Genomic DNA, 19,153 nt, shown 5'->3' with positions numbered 1-19,153 from the left:
TTCGTTGCGTACGAGGGAGATGTTTGATGAGTTCCTCCTCCACTCTATCTCTCCACCCGAATCTTTCCAAAATTCTCCGGCTGTGACCAGCGTAACCACTGAGCGAAACCAATTGTATAAACAAAACAAAGCAATAAACAACGCATCGAAAACACATTCGCCAAACACATTACGCAATCAGAACGGTCACAACTGCGTCCCATGTTCATAAAGTTGGCATCGCTTGGATATCATTGTCACAATTCAATTATTCAGTCTCATTAATTAAGCGTCGCCGATAAAAATCAATTAAGCCATCTCAGGGAAGAGCCATATTTGTCCGCGAACGAGATTACCACTCTGCGCTCCTTCTCCGCTAAGGCACTCACCACAGGCATATCTGGCCGTCATAGCATCCTGTTGCCAAGGTTTTCTGATCCGTTGATAGGAAAACACTCGAAACACAGTGCGTCGGGGCTGTGGGGCCCCAAAGGACCACGGGAACCACCAGATTCGTTGTCACCATGTTGGCTTGGTTCAGTACGTGAGCTTATTCGCGACGCGTTTGCAAACGACAATTCGAGCACTCAATGTTTAGATAGTTTTCATGCTTCACACACAATAGCTTTCCAAGGGAATTAACGCGATATCGTCCAGAAAATTTCACAGACGACACTTTTCCGTATCGATCTCGATGCACTCCCTCCACTCGCGCCGTCACCTTCATTTGCCAAACAAATCATATGATTTTGACGTCTCCACTGATTGTCCCACTGCGCATATGCAGAGCATTTAATTGAAATCCAATTGGTGATTGTGGGACGTAGACGGACAGTGCTACCATTCAAGGGCAAACGGGGTAGGAAAATAAACTGCGTTGTTGGTAATTAATTTTTAAAATAGAGATTTGTGCAAATATCACGACTTTAATCAAATTAAGATATTATTCCTTAACCTGGATATCATTAACATTTATTTAAAAATCTGTCTTTCTGGATTGTGGTCTACCGCCGAACGCCTCAGTTAACTGCACGTCCCATCACCAGAGCGCGTGGCCCTCAGCTCCATCAAATCCAATAGGTCGTCTGACACTTCGCAGTGAATACGCACCGAATGAGAAAATCCCAATCAGAGATCTCTACGAATTAGGTTATGACGGTACAATATTTGACGTTTATAGTTTTGATAAAAAATAGCTCTAAATTTCTATTAGTACTGCGAAAGTCATGTTTTCCGCGAATGCCCACAATCAGGTACGTATCGCCTTGTGCAATTGCATAAACGCCAGCCCCCTAACAGCGAGTGTTTCGTCATCCGCAGTTCATATTTCACCTCAGTTTCCTAAGTCCAAAGCGTAATAATTATGCCCTGAAAAAAGCGAAAGGTCAGAAACACCAACACAACTTGCACACAAAACAGCAGACGCTTCAGTTCGCTTCCGATTTCTGCAAGAACCCGGGCAAATACACAGATGGCATCCTGGACAGCATCAAAGTATTGTCGGAGAATAGCCTCGTCGCCTTGTTCAGCCACAATGCCTTGAGCAAGGACTTCCTGGTGACAGGGCGGTTGGCCAAGAGCGCGGCAGCAGCGATTCCAAAGACACCATTTTACACGAGCTACGTGTCGGGCAAGTCATTCGCCGAGAACAAAGCTGAACCTATACCGAGCCCGCCAGCGGACCCGCGACATGTCAGCCCGAATGTGGCGTTTTTGGCGAACTCCCTGCGCTCGTTCTACGTGTCGTATCCTGCGTTTTGGTAGGTAAGATTCGTATCAGCCCATGTCCTCTACTAACCAGCGTATTCCCTTCCCAGCTCACAACAGATTCGAACGTTCAAAACGGAACGGTCACGAGACGCAGAAATTAAGAGGAATCCTTCAATGGCGGCCCGAATCAAGGATATGTTCGGTGAGTTTTCGAGATAGTTTCCATTTTGCGCGCTTAGTTATGTAAGCGCATAAACAAATCGTGGCACGGTGCCAGGTAAAAGTTGTTTCTCACTGTAGCCTTGAAAGCATTTGTCAACGATCGACCGGTACTTGTTGCTGTAAAGCATTCGACGAGCAAACATTGCATGTAGAAGTGGAATAGCGTTAGGTGGGCGAGTCCAACAAACCTAGGACTTCAGACTCTGTTCTGACTAAGGCGATGGCAAGATTATTCTCTCTACTTATTAGAAAAGACCGAGGTGTAGGCATCAATAAGCGCTGGCAGGGGAAACAAAATGAGAGTGCCCTTGCCGAGCAGACAGTCAAAAAGCCTCAACACTACGTGTACGCGCCCGTAAAGATGAATAGCAAATTCCGATGTAAACCTCAGTTCGATGGAACCCCCATCCCAGTCCCAACAAACTACGCCACACGCAAGTCGAGCTGCACGAAGAACTTTATTGCGGACTTTCCAGCCAGGGCAGAGTAGAAGACCAACGACGGCCAGACGCATCAAAGCTGGTCTGCGGAGTCGGTGCAAGGGTTTTCTCGGGTCCACACAGTGTAGCCCAATCGTAGGGTCTCGCAGGATTCGGCAGTGTATTCCAAGCGGAAGTACTGCCAATACGCCGTGATGGAAGTCCCCGAGCAATATGCGAGGAAACTCCTTAGCAGTGGAGGAAACAAAATTGGATGGGTAGAATGCAGGGATCGAATGCGTATAGTCCCCACCAAGTACTGCAAGTGTCTGAACTATGGACACAAGTCAACAGCTTGCAAGGGACCGGATAGGAGGTCATCAAGCGAAGACCTGCAATGAAAGCCAGAGTTGCGTTCTCTGCAGAGATCGTGGCGCGTCTGGTAAGAGCGTCGCACACACTGCGGGCTCGGGACGGTGGCCACTCTTCAGAGCAGAATTGGAAAGAGCTAGCGTGCGAACGGCATGATCCGCATTTTACGAATTAACATCCATCGAAGTGCAACTGCTCACCAGTTGCTAGCACAGTTCGCTGCGGAAGTAAATGCTGATCTAGTGCTGATTAGCGAGCAATACCTTCTTGCTGAAAGCCGAGGGAACGGGTTTTTCTGGATCCGATGTTTAGGGCTAACGATGCCGGACTTTCGGCGCCGGCTTGATGCTCTGCTCAGACTCCGGAGGGAAACGGATACTGGAAATGCCGGCGCGAACCGGGCTCGTAGTTTTAAACACCGGATCCACGCCAACGTTTCGGCACCCAGGCTGTGAAGGAAGCATTGCTGGCATCAATTTTGCGTCGGAATCTCCGGCATCAACGGTGGACGGGTGGCGAGTTACATAAGACTTCTCGACAAGTGATCACCATCGATCGAAGTGGTTGAAGTTACTTACCGGCGAGCATCAACGCAACGCTCCCCCTGCCCGTGGAATGTCGCTAGGGTGAACATCGCGAAGTTTGTCGAGACTCTTGGAGCAGGCAGGGGGGTGGTAATGTCGCAGCTCACCGTCGTAAATTCAATGATGAACCTGATAACGATGGCGTGTGAGGCTTCCATGCTCCGAAGGGCTGATATATTGATGAACGAAATTGTCGACCTATGGAGGGAGTGTCATAATCTCCGTCGTTTGACACAACGTTTGCACGCCAACGAGGAGGTATGTGCCATAAAACCACAGTATAGATCAGCAAAAAGGAGACTCCGCAGCGTATAAATAAAAGCAAAGCTCGCGGCTGGCAGAACCTTGTCAACGAGGTGAAAGATGACCCGTGGGAACTTGGCTATAAGCTTATCACTCGGAAAATCGAGGATCTGCAGAGGCACTGCATACTAAGTACTGACCAGATGGACCGCATTGTGCGGGCATTGTTCCCCAGACACCCTGTACGGGTTGATGTAAATAGCGCAGAAAGCTTCGAGGATTGCCCCCTTTTCACAATGAGAGGGCTCGAAGAAGCGGTTCCCACTATGAAAAACAAGAAGGCGCCAGGCCCTGATGGCATCCCGGCGGAAGTTTACAAACTGGTGTTCCGCCAACGGCCAGAATTGCTACTTGAGGCGTTCAACGCTTGCTCGAAGGAGGGCATTTTTCCTTGTCGCTGGAAAGTGCCTGCATACCGACCGCTGTATATGCTTGACACGGTCGGGAAAGTGCTCGAGAAGCTCGTCAGGAATAGACTCGCTGAAACGATCCGCGCTGCCGGGGACTTATCCGCAAGGCAGTTCGGGTTCAGACCGAGTAGATCCACAGCGGACGCTATTATGGATGTCGTAGATGCGGTTTATCGAGCCGAGGCACACGGCCGCCGATCACAACGTGTACTCCTCATAACGCTTGGTGCCAGAAATGCCTTCAATTCCGTAAGATGGACAGATATGCTAGGCACATTAGAAAGCTCATTTCACGTGTGAAGTTATCTATCTCTTGTGGATATTGAGGGATTATCTGAAAGATCGCTCCCTGCTCTATAAGATGCTAGAGGGCCAAAGGAGGATGGAAATAACGGAAGTAGCGCAGGGATCCATCTTAAGACCGAATCTCTGGAACGCTTTTTATTATAGTCTGCTGAGACTCAATATGCCCGAAGGGTCGCACCTGGTCGGTTATGTTGAAGAGGTGCAAAGCAGACTTGGCATAGTGATGCGACGGATAAGCGAATGGATGGCTGCTCATGGTTTCAGCTTGGCGCTAGAAAAAACCGAAGTATTCATCTTGACCAGAAGGAGAATCCCGACCCTGCGCCCCAGATCGATCGACGAGTTGACTATAGTGTCAAAACCAGGGATTTAAACACCTTGCCTTATTGTTCGAAGATGAGCTTCTTCGAGCAAATCAAAGCAGCAGCGGACAGTGAAGAACGTCAAGGCACCCTTACCGAGTGGCAAAATGAGCCAAGGGCAGATGGACTGCGCGGCTCATCGGCAATTTATGCCCGTGGGTGAACCGAACGCACTGTGAGATTGATTACTTCCTTACCCGACTTCTAAGCGGGCATGCAAGTTTTCAATCTTACCTGCACAGGATTGGGAAGGCGCGGTCTCCTGATTGTGTGTTCTGCAAAGGAGTGGCGGACAACGCTGAACACACCTTTTTCTCTTGCGAGGGATGCGACGGCTTTCGTCAGCAGCTTTATGCAGACACAGGGGAGGTCTCTCCAGACAGCATTGTCAGAGAGATGCTGAAGAGCGCTGCCAGCTGGAATCGTATTAAGCATTATGTTCGGGCTCTTCTTATTGCGAAGAAGATTGAACTCGACAGGCGGAGGTATCTGACGGTAAGGGGTTCCCTGAAATGAGAACTCCTTTCCTCTCCTTTCGTTGGTGAAAGGAATTCCCTGACTTGGAGGCTCCCAATGCCAGAAGAGCGGGAGGACTAGCCCGAAGTAATGTGTCAAACGGTTCCAGGCTAGTTCTCTGATGACAGGGAGGTGTTTAGTTAGTAGTCCGACAGCGTACTCTTGCGGGAGTGCAACACTCTGTACGTAAACGCATTCACCTAGTCTACTCAAAAAAAAAATGCCAATACTGGAAGCTTGTCGATGGCTGGGGCATGATCCGAGCTCCCAAGTGTAACATAGCCATTTTGACTGACAGCCAAGCGGTTTTTAAGGCTTTGTACTCAGTTGTGACATCCTCCAGGCTGGTGGGGCAGTGCACTGACGCCTGAACGGGACGCTCACACACACGGATTCCCGGTAATAATAACATAGGGAGAATGAGCGGGCCGACGAACTGGCGAGGCAGGACCCTGTCTTTGGCAGTCCATCGGTGGGCACAGCCTGTTGTTAGAAACGGAATGTACTCGCACTAGTTAATAGCCACTGACATTCGCTGACAGGGCACACCACCTCCGCCAAGTCAAGTAGGATTTCGCCCGCTATAACAAAACAAGATCGCAAAACCTCTTGTGCCAGACGCATGCATAGTGGTGGTCTACACGGGGTACTGGCATATAATGGACGATGCCACCAGACACAGCATATCCTACAATTCACATTGTTGAAGCTGCGAAAAGGAGGGAGAAACCCTCACGCAATTCCTTTACGTTTGCCCAGCTCTAGCTAGGCCCAGAGTACGGGCACTAGGTAAACAATTATTGCAAGTTGGGAGGGCTGGTATCCTTCGTGAATGTTACGGACTGACTCTAAAGAGCTAAGGTGGTTGAACTCTTGTCTCTTTACTCTTACCAAAGCAGTCACAATCTTAGGGGTTTGTGGTATCCAAACAACCCGAGTAGCGCCAATTGGTCTTCTCGGAGCGGCCACTGATAACTGCCTACCTCTTCTTCAAATCATTATATCTCAAATCGAGCCCTGTCCTCCCGGATGCATCGCCTCCAATTATCTCGATCCAAAGACCGCGTCTTAGAATTGATCTACAATTTGTGTCCACTGAGTACTCCCAACATTGCCTTGGCTACCTTTTTGGTCCCCTACCATTGACTCTGCCTTTCAACACTCGTTTCAGAATCCTACCCCCGTACATTCGTTCGATGTGGCCAGCTTATCGCATGGCTCCGAAAGTCTTTCGGAGGACTTTTCTCTCGGAAGATATCGATCTGCGTCAAGGTCCATGTGTCGCATCTATACAGCAGCACGAGACGAATCAATATCTTGTAGATGCGTAGTTCTTTGCATCTGTCTATTTTTCTCGATCTCATTATGGGGAGGACCGCGTAAAATGCTTTATGAGTAGTAATCGGCCGGAATTCGTGCTTTTCGCCTCCATCCTTCAAGAGTAAGGCTACTAGGTAGACGAATTGCTGCACCTGTTCGAAATAATGCTCGCCCATTGCAATGTTCTGCATGCTAGCAGCCGCCTTTCTAGTTTGAGTCATGTATTTCGTTTTGGATTCATTGATTCTGAGCGCCATTTCACTAGCTGCTGACTCGAACACTTCCTTCGCACGAAGCATCGATCGAGCAAGCATATCCACGTCGTTCGCCTACGCCACCTCTGGTATGAATTGAGGCCACCTTCCTGATGACATATGCGAGCACCAAGTTAAACAGGGTGGGGAGCGAAATCCATCCACTTGCTTAAGTCCTGGCACTATAGGAAAGCTTTGTGTCATTTCATTTTGGATTTTTACCTGGCCCCCGTTGTTAATCATTGTGGTTTTCACTACCTTCGGGAGGCGTTTTAGCTCGTCAATTATTATGTACAGAGTATTACGATTTACACTATCGTATGCCTAACAGTGGTGAGCATCGATGTCACATTGCCAGCATTTTTGAATCGTTGTCGATCGTCCAGATTTGAAGCCACCTTGCTGTTCCCCGATAATGTTGCCTGTATACTCTCTCGGTCATCATTCGATTATATTCGCCAGCACCTTGTAAAACGTGCACGGCAATAAGATCCCCCTTTTTGTACACTAGGCAAATTACATTTTTCCTCCACTCGTCAGGTATTTGTTCGGCTATCCAGGTTTTGCTAATTAGACTGGTGATGTCTGTTCCTGTTTTAAGAGCTCGGCTGGGATGCCATCGATTCCGGGAGCTGTGTCTAAATTTAATTTAAACTGTCTACCTATCAGCTCGATATATTATCCTGAAGTCCATAAATGAGCATGGAAGTGTGGCTAGACTAACCTATTAAGGCCGGGGACCCCACGGAAAACTCTCTCCGTATAACATAATGCATCTCCAAGACATACGACGTCAATGCCTATAAAATGCACATTCCTCAATGTAAAACCCAACTACTGGTGGAATAGTCAACTAGTCGGTCTTCGATTAGCCTGTCACGGAGCCAGACGATCCACTCAGAGGGGGCGCTAGGTAGGGTCGATCAGGTGTAAAAAAACAAGCGTACAAGGAACCCCACAAAAATCTCAAGCTAGCCATCCAGCGGAGCAAAAGCGAATGCTTTAACGATCTCTGATCTGAGGCGGATGTAACCTGTGGGAAATGCCTATGTAGTTGATTAGACGACTCAAAAAACGACCATACAGGCAAAAGGGCGGTGTACATTTTTTTTTCATCAAATATGGTCATGTGGAGTATCAAATGAAAGGTCTCGGTTAGTACTTTTTGAAGCCGGTCTTAGTTTTTACATTTGTTTGAAAGGTGGGGAGTGCAGGGAGTTCAAAGTGATAATTTCTTTAGCAGACCCATTCTCAGGAACTACCCAATCGAAAAACCTGAAAAAATCAGAAATCTGCCACTATATGGTGCTTAGGCTCCGAAATACCTTCCGAGTGGATAATTTCACATAATATATGCATATATTACGTGCTACGTACTAATGGGACAAATCCACACTCAAATCTTTTTATAAAAGAAATACACAAAACCTTTCATACCTGAAGTGTCTAGCTCTCGCTTTCCCAACTTGTTCAATTCCTATTCTAGAAACTTTCTTGAATGTTTGTCTGTAATTTAGTCTCCCTTTCGGCAAGCCATTCATTATTTTTGTGACGCAAGGAAGCTATACAACGCAAATTCACTCAATTCATCTTTTTTACAAAAAACTTTCTTCGTGTGGACTATCCTCCTCTTCGTACTTCCAATCTTCCTTCCCTGCAACAAGGCCGAATCTTTCTTTATATGTGTAGCCTTTTCAAACTCTGCTTTTGAATAATGGGCTGCTCTGCCTTCTCGGATATTAAATTTCTCACGTGGCAGACATTTTTGAATTTCCTTTCAGGGAACTCGGCAGTTTTCACTCTCCGATTTCAAGATTATACAATTTGCGTTAAGCCCTCTAACTCGGCCTTCTTAGTTTTAAAAGTAAATAATATTACTTATTACTTCCTCCTAGTTCCTCCTTCTGGTTACGCTTTCTCTGGATACAGGAATATAATGTAGGGGAGGCGATGCTTCTCAAGAGATTCCTCCCTGTCTGTAGTTTCATAGTTCTTGACAAATCCGGTTTGTTTCACGATAATTTGACCAACACAGCTGTTAAAAGTCCCCATAGTACACACCGCAACCGAATCGGGACATAATTTGAACATTCTGACGGATTGCCTACTCTTTCCATATTAAAATGATTGTGCTTTCACTCCAGTCAGATGATGTACTAACTTCCTGAATAACGCGATTGAAGAACTCACTGAACAAAAGTATTGGGTTCCAGCTCTGCAGCTTCCAGAGCTCAGTTGCGATATCGTCAAGTCCCATTGTTTTCAGTGACTTTAACCACAGTCTTATATTTCAAACAGCTACCACATTCGTTTGCAGAGATTCATGGATTTACTGGGCAATGCTTTCCTCTTTAATTCCAACATTACTGCCGGCATTGCCACCCTTGCCTTAAGCAAAAACCCTCCGCATATTCATTAACGCAGCTTGGCGTCGAGCAGATGCCTCGGTAGCGCAGTAGGTAGCGCGTAAGTCTCATAATCTTAAGGTCGTGAGTTCGATCCTCACCCGGGGCATTCAGACATTTTTGAATTCCCTTAAATTTTTTGCTTTATAAATAAACATTACGCACAGGCTTCCCTCTTCGTCTCTTTTCAATTGCTTTTCTGAACGCTTTCCCTGTTAAATTTGTTCTCGACAATGTTGATGTTGATGAAGGTTGGGCTTCAGTGGCCGATATACTCATACAAAATGTAAACAGAGCATCCCTTCTTCCCTTGCAATAACTTCTCACAATCCCTTTGGAAGAAAATTCGCGTTAAATTACCGCCCAATATCGTTTTGTTAAAAAGATATTTGCCTGCTTCGGTCACATTATTGTGAAAGAATTCACATGAATTTCAACGAAGGCGCTTGATTGTTCCCAACTTGTTAGAATTCATCACGAAAACTATATCCCCTCCCTCACCGTCGACGTTTTACCTATGTGGTATAAAAATCAAATCTCTTTCAATGGTTGTGTCTCGTCTTCATTTTTTTCCCATGTCAGAGTATCTTAGGGGTTCATCCTTGGTCCGTTTTCGCTTCGTAGGTGATCTTCCTTATCTTCATGTTCTTGTCTTCCTCAGTCGAACTTTCAGAATGGTCCGACTTTTCTTCGTCCCTCCTATCAATTTACGGATATCTATTCGCCTGTTATTGTTCATAATTCAACGATCAATGATATACTTGAATATTCTCCTTATCGAAACTGCAATTGAATCAGTTCAAAAGGAGTTTACTTGGTCCTTAAACACACTCTAGTTATCCTGATCGTTTGGTTTTCCTTAATACCCTTGTTCCTTTCTGAAACACGGAGGTACTTCCATTAATGCACAGGTCCTCTTTAAACTCTGAAGTAAGAAGAGTATATGCAGGAAATTTGTCTCCCGGTATGTTGCTTAAATTTGTATGGTGGAAGAAAAGCATCGCACATGTGCGTTTTTCTTCAATTTCATACACAAGAAAATAATTCAAGCGCCTTCGACATATCAATATATCAAAAACATGGGCAGAACCCACTCTTGGTTTCGTACATTTGTGGCTTTGAAATTGAACTTCCAGTGATACAAACATATATCCTTGAGGCAAAGATTTTTGGAGCTACGCTGTATACGCCACCTGGACCGACAATGTTGAGATTTCCGTCTGGATGAATTCACGGAGTGAGTCCGCTGTATAACTGCGTGTGTCTCCGCTCGCAACTCCGTTAGTTGGCTTAATAATTGCTGAACTAGCTGCGTTAAGTGTAGTATAGCTGACGTATATACCATTGTTGTTTTTATTTGGATTAACTGAAAGGCCATGTCTGAAACACCAACTGTCTAGAAAATCAACGGCACGTTGTATATTTCTACACACCGTTCCAAGATCCCGATCAACAGCAAACACAGCCACGTCATCACCATAATCTTGAGCGTGTATTGGCAAATTTTGCAGTTCGCATAGTCGTCGATAGTGAGTCGATCAGCATACTCCACAGAAGTGGCAAAAGTACACTTCCTTGGGGGCACCCTTTCGATGCTTCTGCAGTCAGATAGCGATCGACACCCACCTCAGCGCACAGAAATCTCAACGTTAGCATAGCATGGATCCACTTATTTAAAGCATCATCAACACCATGCACTCTGGCGGCAAAGTTTTTGAAAAGGCGCACAGTCAAAAGCCCCTTCAATGTCCACGAACATCCCTATCGCGTACTCACCATTCAAAGTTGCATCCTCTATCTTTGCATGGCTAACCTCACCTTTTCATGGGTAACAACCGCTTTCGCAGTGTTCCAATTCCCCTTGCAGCACTTGCGCGTTGAAGAGGATGCAAGAACCGTCAACTCTCCTCCTGCCACTTCTCTCACCCGTGCTCCCGGGTGGTGTACTTCCAGGAGGGTCTGTTCTGAATCCAGTCTGGAGCTCGTGAAACTACCGTCGGGTTTTCTAAGAGAGTCCAACTTGGCCGAATTATCACTTTTAAGGACTCTACACAGCCTTGAAATCTCTCTTTCGTCTTCCGGTTCCTCACAATACGCTCTAAAGGAGTTTCGTTTCGACGAACGAGCCTCTTATATTCATGCTGTGAGTTCCTTATTACTTTTGCAAGCACGGTTCAGATTCGCCCGGTTGATTCCCTGAGTTTTTGCAGTTCCACCAAGGAACCGTTTTGCCGCTTTGGCCTCGGGAAATAGAACAAGCCTCTCCATTGCACTCTAAGTGTGCAGTTCAAAGTTTCCAATTCATCTTTCAGCGCCAAAGGAGTCCTTAGTCGCATAGGGAATTAATCTTTATTGCCAAGAAATTCATTGATCTATGTCCAATCAGTTTTCCTAGGGTTCCGTCTTTGTACTGCATACTGTTCGCACGCAATAGTCAGGTTAAATTCTAGGTATCAGTGATCTGACAGTGATACCTCGTCTAGCACTCGCCAGTGCTGTTTTAAGGTACAGATTATTAGGTCAATTACTTCGCTTCTTCTCGGTCCCACGAACGGGCACACCCTACGTTTGCAGTTATAAGACCAGCTGAAGTGATGAAATCAAATAGCTTCTCTCCTCTTGGATTGCATTTGCTACTGCCCAACAAATATGTTGAGCGTTTGCATCGCAATCTATTAAGAGTTCGAGACCACTTGATTCTGCATACGCCACCAGATCCCTAAGCTCTTGCGTCGGTGGAGGATACAAAGAATCATAGGGTAAATGAGCGGAGACAACTATGATATTTTTCCTCTCGCCATTTATCTGATATTGTATGATGATTGTAACTAAGTCCTGGGAACAGAACTGTCTCGGCATGATTGCCTCTAACCGTCTTGACATCAGGACACAAACTCTCGGTGTTATAGATCTTTCATCGTAGAAGATCATAGCTCCCTTTACTGATCCAATGCCACAGATTGTGTTAAATCGAACCCACGGCTCTTGCTCCAGAAAGGTGTAGGGTGTCGCTGCCTACAGATAGGAGGAGGCTTTACCATGCGGTAGGTTAATACTCCACTAAGAAGTGAACAAAAATCGTTCAAAGTGGAAAGCCGCTAAGGGATCGATTGAAACTATCACCCCCTCGCCTACCCATATCAAGCAGGCAATCTTTGGAGTAGAAGAGAAGACGAAACACAACCTAAGCGAAACACTCCACTTAGTTACAATTTTTGAACTTTATTATTCTGAAACCTCTCCGCCATGTATCATCTACTCATTAATCATTCATATGTTGACACTCGATCACAGAGCCATTTTTCATTCCAAATTAAATATCGAATTTCTGGGCAGTACACCAACCTTCCATTTCCCCTGCTCGGAGAATTGTGACGGTTGGGAGGAGGTCCTTGATATCACTCAGAGTGTCTGACCAGGGATCCCTCTCTGAACACAGTTGGATACTTTTCAGTTTAGATCTCGCCGCAGAGGTCTCCAAACCCTTTAGAGACCCCAGGAGGGTCGACTTGAGAAAGTTTGGTCAGGTAATTAAGAACAAACTCTCCGGTGTGCAAATTGGTAAGATTGGCACGAAGGACGAACTGGGCTCAAAGGTGGGGGCTCTGGAAAAGGCATTCGATACCGCCTTTAAAGTCTCGTGCCCTACTAAGTACAGCAAAAAGACCCTGCCACCGTGGTGGAAAGAAGATCTCTCTAGCCTCAGGAATCTGACCAGAAAAATCTTCAACATCTGCTACACGCAAAAATACTGGCAGCCATACAAGGACTGCCTGAAGAAGTACAAGCCGGCCATCAGGACCGCCAAGAAGCTGTCTTGGTTGGACTATTGTCAGAACATCGAAAGCAGCAGTGAATCGGCGAGCTCAGTAAGATTCTGTCCAAGGAACATAAGAGCCCATCCTTTCTTAAAAAGTCGAAAGGCTCCTGGACGAAATGTTCTAGCGAAACCCTGGAGTTGCTGGTTCAAACGCACTTTTCCGCCAGCGAGGAGGACTATGAATCAGAACCTTGCTTGGAGGGTTTCCAGCAACCCCAATTGTGCGAAACTATCAAATCGGAAATTACTGAGGATAGGATCGGCTGGACTATAAACAGCTTCTCCGCATACAAATCTCCAGGCCCAGATGGCATAATGGCAGTCATGCTACAGAAGCAGCAGGAAAGGGTTGTGCCGTGGCTTGTTGAGATTTACCGGAGTTGCATCTCGTTAAGATACGTATCGCAGTCCTGGAGGCGCGCACGAGTGGTTTTCATACCGAAAGCGGGCAGGCGCGGTCATGACTCTGCGAAGGACTTTCGACCAACCAGCCTGACCTCTTTCGTGCTGAATACCCTAGAACGCGTCCTGGGCAATCACTTAAGGACGATTATGGAGAGAACGCCTTTCTCTAAGTCCCAGCTTGCCTACCTCAAAGGAAAATCCACTGAAACCGCCCTCCACAAGGTAAGTGGCACGGTTGAGCGATCGCTGCAGTACAAGCAGTATACCCTAGCTGCCTTCTTGGATATAGAGGGAGCTTTTAACAACGTCAGTACCAACGCCATCAAGGAAGCCTTGACCAGTATTGGATTGGAGGGGTATCTCACGTGTTGGATTATATCCATGCTAAGTACTAAGATAATCCAGTCGGATCTGGGGGGCAACCACTTGACCAGAGCTGTGAACAGAGGCACCCCAGGGTGGTGTCATCTCACCAGTGCTCTAATAAATAGTAATGGACAAAATTTTTTGTATGCCGACGACTAGGTGATATTAGTATCAGGGATGTTTCTGTCCATTATGAGCGACATCATGGAAGGAGCGTTGCGAAATGTGTGCATGTGGGCCGCAAGATGCGGACTCAACACAAACCCAACCAAAACGCAACTGATGTTATTCACCACCAAGGCAAGGATATCTGAATTCCATCTACCACGGCTGAATGAACAAAGATTGGTTCTTTCCTCTAATGTAAAGTATCTGGGTGTAATCCTGGATCCAAAGCTAAATTGGAGATTGAACATAGAACTGGGGGCAAAGAAGGCCTGTATAGCCTTCTATGCATGCAAGAGAACCTTTGCAAAGAAATGAGGTCTCCGGCCGAGGATGGTTCTCTGGATGTACACCGCTGTAGTGCGTCCGGTCCTAACGTACGGCTCTATTGTATGGTGGCAGGCTTTGAAGAAAAAATACAATAGGATGAAGCTTAATAGGATTCAAAGAACCGCGTGTGCAAGTGCTACTGCAACTCTGCAGTCCTGCCCCCTCCTCCCCCTAGACCTCCACATTAAATATGTTGCAGCGTGTAGTGCCGTCAGACCACGTGAGTCCGGATACTGGGCAGCGAAGTCCTACGGCCACAGCAACATCCTAGATGAAATATCTCTGGAAATCTGGGCTTCCCCCACGGACTATGCCACACGCAAGCTGAACTTCACGAGAAACTTTGCTGTGGGCCTTCCAACCAGTGCAAAGTGAAAGACCGGCGGCGTGTTGCAAGATTATGACACAGTATTTTTTACGAACGGATCAAAGATGGCCTGTGGAGTCGGCGCGGGGGTTTTCTCGAATACACACAACGTATTCCAGGCGGAAGTACTGGCGATATTGGAAGTCTGTCGATGGCTGGAGCATGATTCGGGCCCCAAGCTCAACATAGCCATTCTGACTGACAGGCAAGCGACGACATGTTTCAGGTTGATGGGGCAGTGCAGAGACGAGCTGAACCGTCTGGGCGGCATGCTCAAGGTCACTCTCCTCTGGGTTCCCGGGCATAGGAACACAGAGGAATGAGCGGGCCGGCGGATTGGCCAGACAAGGCTCTGCTCTTGGCAGTCCTTCGGCGAATACAGTCGGTGTTCCGCTGGCGGCTGTCGGGGGCCGAGTCTACTCGCACTACCTAGCAGCCACGGGCCTAAGATGGCGAAGGCTGACGAGCTGTGCCAAGTCAAGGAAAATTTGACCCGCTTATAACATAGCCTGATCACGAGAGCTCCTGTGCTAGACGCGTGCAAATGCATTCAAGATTACGGCGGTCTGCATGGGGCACTGGCCCATAGGGGACCATGCCGCTAGGCTCGGCATACCCTACAATTCGCATTGCCGAAGCTAGAGAAAGAAGGAAAACCCTCATGCACTTTCTCCGCGATTGCCCAGCTCTGGCTAGAGTCAGGCTGCGGACACTGGGCAAACCATTCTTTGAGGACCCCAGAGAGATTTCTAGCTGCAAGGTGGGAGAGCTGCTTTCTTTCGTGAATGCTACGGGCTGGCTCTGAAGATCCGAGCCGGCTGGACTCTGCCTCCCTGCTCCCATAACAACAGTCACGGTCTTAGGAGTTTGTGGCATCAAAACGGCGCACCAAAGCGCTAATTGGGCTTCTCGGAGCGACCACTGATACCTACCTACCCCTGAATAGTATGAACAGCCTCTTTCAGTGTGTTCCATTCTAACGCCATTGTCAAACAACCTCAACTATAGGTATTGCAATAAGAAAGTGAAATACCACTCTCACAAAAGAATTTAACAATAACATATTTGTCTTTAAATTCTAGTAGGTGGAAGAGACTCTAAATTGGATTCACAACTGCATGCGACGAACAGCTTACAAAACGAATCCTTGAATCGAATACTGCAGCAAATGGACGACAACAGTTTAAATCAGGAAAATGTAAGGGGATTGGATCCAACTATTGACGACGATCAGCTAATCGCTCTCATTTCAGAAACAGCGGATTAAAATAGCATTTGCCGAAGGCTACCTAGCAGCATCAAATCCAGAAAATTCACAAAAATCCGGAAAAGCAATGAAATATCTCAAAGTAAATATAGATATGTAACCACTTTGAAGTTTTGAACAAATTTCTTAATTCAGGTTTTCCACCAGTTGTTGGTTATTGTAGTGTTTTTGGGTATTTTCCTGAGTCTCTTCTCATCGTCTAGCGGATCAGTATTTAGGTATTTTTAGCATTTTATATCTAAAAGATAAACGTACATAACGTTTTCTCTTAGAATTCAGCTAGGCAATCAGGTGGAGGTCGATCCGGAGGAAATCAGTGTCACATTTGAGGACGTGAAAGGCTGCGATGAAGCTAAACAAGAACTGAAAGAGGTCGTCGAATTCCTCAAAAATCCGGATAAGTTCTCGAATTTGGGCGGAAAACTACCAAAAGGCGTTCTTTTAGTTGGACCACCAGGAACAGGCAAGACTTTACTTGCACGAGCAGTGGCGGGTGAAGCCGGTGTCCCATTCTTCCATGCAGCAGGTCCAGAATTTGATGAAGTTTTAGTAGGTCAAGGTGCCAGGAGAGTTCGAGACTTATTCAGTATGTGACTATCCACATATTTTTAATAACAGTTTTAAAAATGTCTTGCCGATTTGTAGAAGCCGCAAAGGAGAAGGCCCCATGTGTCATATTCATAGACGAAATCGATTCAGTAGGAGCGAAGCGAACGAATTCCGTTTTACATCCATATGCAAATCAAACAATTAATCAGTTGTTATCTGAAATGGATGGCTTCCATCAGAATGAAGGTGTGATCGTTTTAGGTGCTACAAATCGCCGAGATGACTTAGATCAAGCGTTATTGCGACCTGGCCGCTTTGATGTCGAGGTATATTTGATAATCTCCGTGAAGTTTATCGGAATTCATTGTTTATTCGCATGCAGGTTGTTGTTCCAACTCCAGACTTCTGTGGACGAAAGGAAATATTGAACCTCTATTTGGCGAAAGTTTTACACGAAGACATCGATATTGACATGCTGGCGAGGGGGACGACCGGTTTTACAGGGGCTGACTTGGAAAACATGATTAATCAAGCTGCCCTCAGGTTTGTAGGACTGGATGTCTTTACGGAATTTCTATATATTCATTTGGCCAATTTTTACAAGACTTCTAAAAAATTTACTGCTTTGAAACTTTCCAAATCGGTCCTCACGGTGGTAGTTTCAATTAATTCAACATAATAATATTATCATCTACACAGAGCCGCAATAGATGGGGCCGACAACGTCACAATGAAGCACTTGGAAGCAGCAAGAGACAAAGTATTAATGGGACCTGAAAGAAAATCTCGACTTCCCGACGAAGAAGCGAACAAAATTACCGCTTATCACGAAGGCGGACATGCTATTGTTGCTTACTTCACGAAAGAGGCGCATCCATTGCACAAGGTGACAATTATGCCAAGAGGACCGTCTCTCGGACACACAGCGTATATTCCCGAGAAGGAGAGGTATCATGTAACAAAGGCACAGCTTTTGGCGATGATGGATACAATGATGGGAGGACGTGCAGCGGAAGAACTGATTTTCGGCCCTGACAAAATTACTTCAGGTAAACGATTTAAAACGAGAATCGAAACAAACATTTGAACTGAAATTTACTAAATCTTACAAAATAGGGGCCAGCAGTGATTTGAAACAGGCCACATCTATCGCGTCACATATGGTGAAAGATTGGGGCATGTCAGAAAAAGTAGGCTTACGAACGATCGAAGGAGCCAAAGGTCTAGTGCCCAGCGAGAATTTGGGTCCAAATACTGTTGAAGCTGTAGACGCGGAAATTAAGAAAATTCTTAATGATAGTTATGAACGAGCAAAATCTATTTTAAAGGCACACGCAAAAGAACATAAAGCCCTTGCCGAAGCCCTACTTAAGTACGAGACACTCGACGCGGAAGATATCAAAGCAATAATGTCGGGCGAGAAGAAATCCAGCGAATCGTATGTTACATAGGAAATAAGTTTTAGTGATTAGAATTATTAAAAAAAATATTATAATAAATGGCTTAACGCAATTGTCAACATCATTTTACATAACACCTTTGCTGTATCTGGAAACATAAATTGAAGTCAAATAAAATTTAAAATATGCCTTTATTTGTGGCGTTTCATTTCATTCTTATTGGTAAACCGCGTAGGCCGGAGGCTGGGAATAATCCGATATTGCAGAGATAATTGAGTGCTCATCCGAAAGGTAAACGCTGTTACTATGGAAACTTCAACTAGCTCTAGCTATAATAGGATTGAAAAACAATTTTCACTCCATTTTAAGTCAGTAGTATCTCAACAGAGTAAAAGGTTTCAATTTGCACCGAGGAGTTTTCCGAACTCCGAGAGGAAACGGACCAATGATTGTGCGAGTGTCGCAAAGGGCTTACAATATCGAGATTTATGAGGTAGAACCGCTTCTGGTATGCGATGCACTTCTTGTCTCAAGAATTAACGTTCTTGTTCATTTACGGCCAAAAATATCTGTTAGCAACTAGCTTGTTCATTTTCCGAATAGCTGGCTGTGCAAGATCGTTCATCGAGCGAAACACTTACTTACGAAAAGCGATCGTAATATATGGCCCAGGTCCCCTTTCGGGAAATTCACAGCACTACTAGGTCATCCTTCTGAGCCTCAGCGGCCACCAAAAAATCGACTGTTATTTTTACAGGGTAGGTGTCTGTTTCTACGTGTCTGGCACACGAGCTGTCGCGTTCGGGTTTTGTTATAGGTGGGCCAAATCTTCTTGACTTGGCGTGGTGAAGGTTCACCACCATCTGGGGTCCGCAGGTACTAAGTAGTTCGAATAGATTCCACCCTTGACAGTCGTCAGCGAGAGGCAGACCGTGCCCACCGAAGGAATGTTAAGAGTAGAGACTGGCCGGTCCGTCAGCGCTCCCATTCCCTTAGGTGTTCCTATGAGCGGGAACCTAGAGGAGGTTGACCTTGAACGCGCCGCCCAAACTGATCAGCCCGTTTCTGCAGTGCTCCACCAGCCCGAACTATGTCCCCACTGATTAGAAGTGCTTAATAGCTGCTTGGCTGTCGGTCAGAATGGCTGTGTCACGCTTGGGGCTCGGATCATACCCATGATGAGGGGCTTACGGGCCGCGAACAAGATGAACGGCCTGCCTTCAAGGGAAAACCTAAAGTATTAGATACACCCGTGGTCGATGATAAACGACTAAAAGGCAGGGAACAACGGTGGCTTGATACGCTGAATGGAGATTTAAAAG

General features: G+C 46.1%; 2 protein-coding genes and 1 non-coding gene across 8 annotated transcripts in view; 2 read left to right on the top strand and 1 right to left on the bottom strand.

Moving 5' to 3' along the window:
• Window positions 1-723, bottom strand: part of LOC119647245 (WD repeat-containing protein 7) — a 29,532-nt gene extending 28,809 nt beyond the window's left edge. For 2 of the 3 annotated variants that reach the window (XM_038048118.1, XM_038048119.1), the window contains exon 1: window positions 369-505. In XM_038048118.1, coding sequence (XP_037904046.1) covers window positions 369-505 — 137 coding nt within the window. Of the gene's footprint in view, window positions 1-368 lie in introns of all 3 variants that reach the window. The other variant, XM_038048117.1, reaches the window with a different exon arrangement.
• Window positions 724-1,024: 301 nt separating this feature from the next.
• On the top strand, window positions 1,025-18,025 carry LOC119647246 (ATP-dependent zinc metalloprotease YME1L). Of its 4 annotated transcripts, XM_038048120.1 has the most exons (12): window positions 1,025-1,137; window positions 1,193-1,232; window positions 1,300-1,739; window positions 1,797-1,891; window positions 15,698-15,813; window positions 15,869-15,964; window positions 16,018-16,100; window positions 16,155-16,468; window positions 16,528-16,757; window positions 16,814-16,974; window positions 17,131-17,480; window positions 17,548-18,025. In XM_038048120.1, exons 2-12 carry the CDS (start codon window positions 1,206-1,208, stop codon window positions 17,880-17,882), a joined length of 2,247 nt encoding a protein of 748 aa, XP_037904048.1. In that variant the 5' UTR covers window positions 1,025-1,137; window positions 1,193-1,205; the 3' UTR covers window positions 17,883-18,025. The 4 variants fall into 4 exon arrangements, with proteins under 4 accessions (XP_037904048.1, XP_037904051.1, XP_037904049.1 ...); XM_038048123.1 differs by having other exon boundaries at window positions 1,030-1,232; window positions 15,875-15,964; window positions 16,030-16,100; XM_038048121.1 differs by having other exon boundaries at window positions 1,031-1,232; window positions 15,875-15,964.
• Window positions 9,199-9,271, top strand: Trnam-cau. The gene has a single exon. It is a non-coding gene; the product is annotated as a tRNA-Met (tRNA).
• Window positions 18,026-19,153: the final 1,128 nt, after the last annotated feature.

This window comes from Hermetia illucens, chromosome 1 (assembly GCF_905115235.1).
Source record: "Hermetia illucens chromosome 1, iHerIll2.2.curated.20191125, whole genome shotgun sequence".
NCBI classification, from domain to species: domain Eukaryota; kingdom Metazoa; phylum Arthropoda; class Insecta; order Diptera; family Stratiomyidae; genus Hermetia; species Hermetia illucens.
Note: the sequence above shows the minus strand (reverse complement) of the source record. Positions and strands in the feature narration are given on the sequence as shown.

Excerpts from the sequence above, each read along its gene's own strand:
- LOC119647246 (XM_038048120.1), top strand. The coding sequence starts at position 1,206 with ATGTTTTCCGCGAATGCCCACAATCAG. Across the intron at positions 1,740-1,796 it reads GTGTCGTATCCTGCGTTTTG|CTCACAACAGATTCGAACGT; the intron begins GTAGGTAAGATT and ends TTCCCTTCCCAG. Across the intron at positions 16,469-16,527 it reads GAGAGTTCGAGACTTATTCA|AAGCCGCAAAGGAGAAGGCC; the intron begins GTATGTGACTAT and ends GCCGATTTGTAG.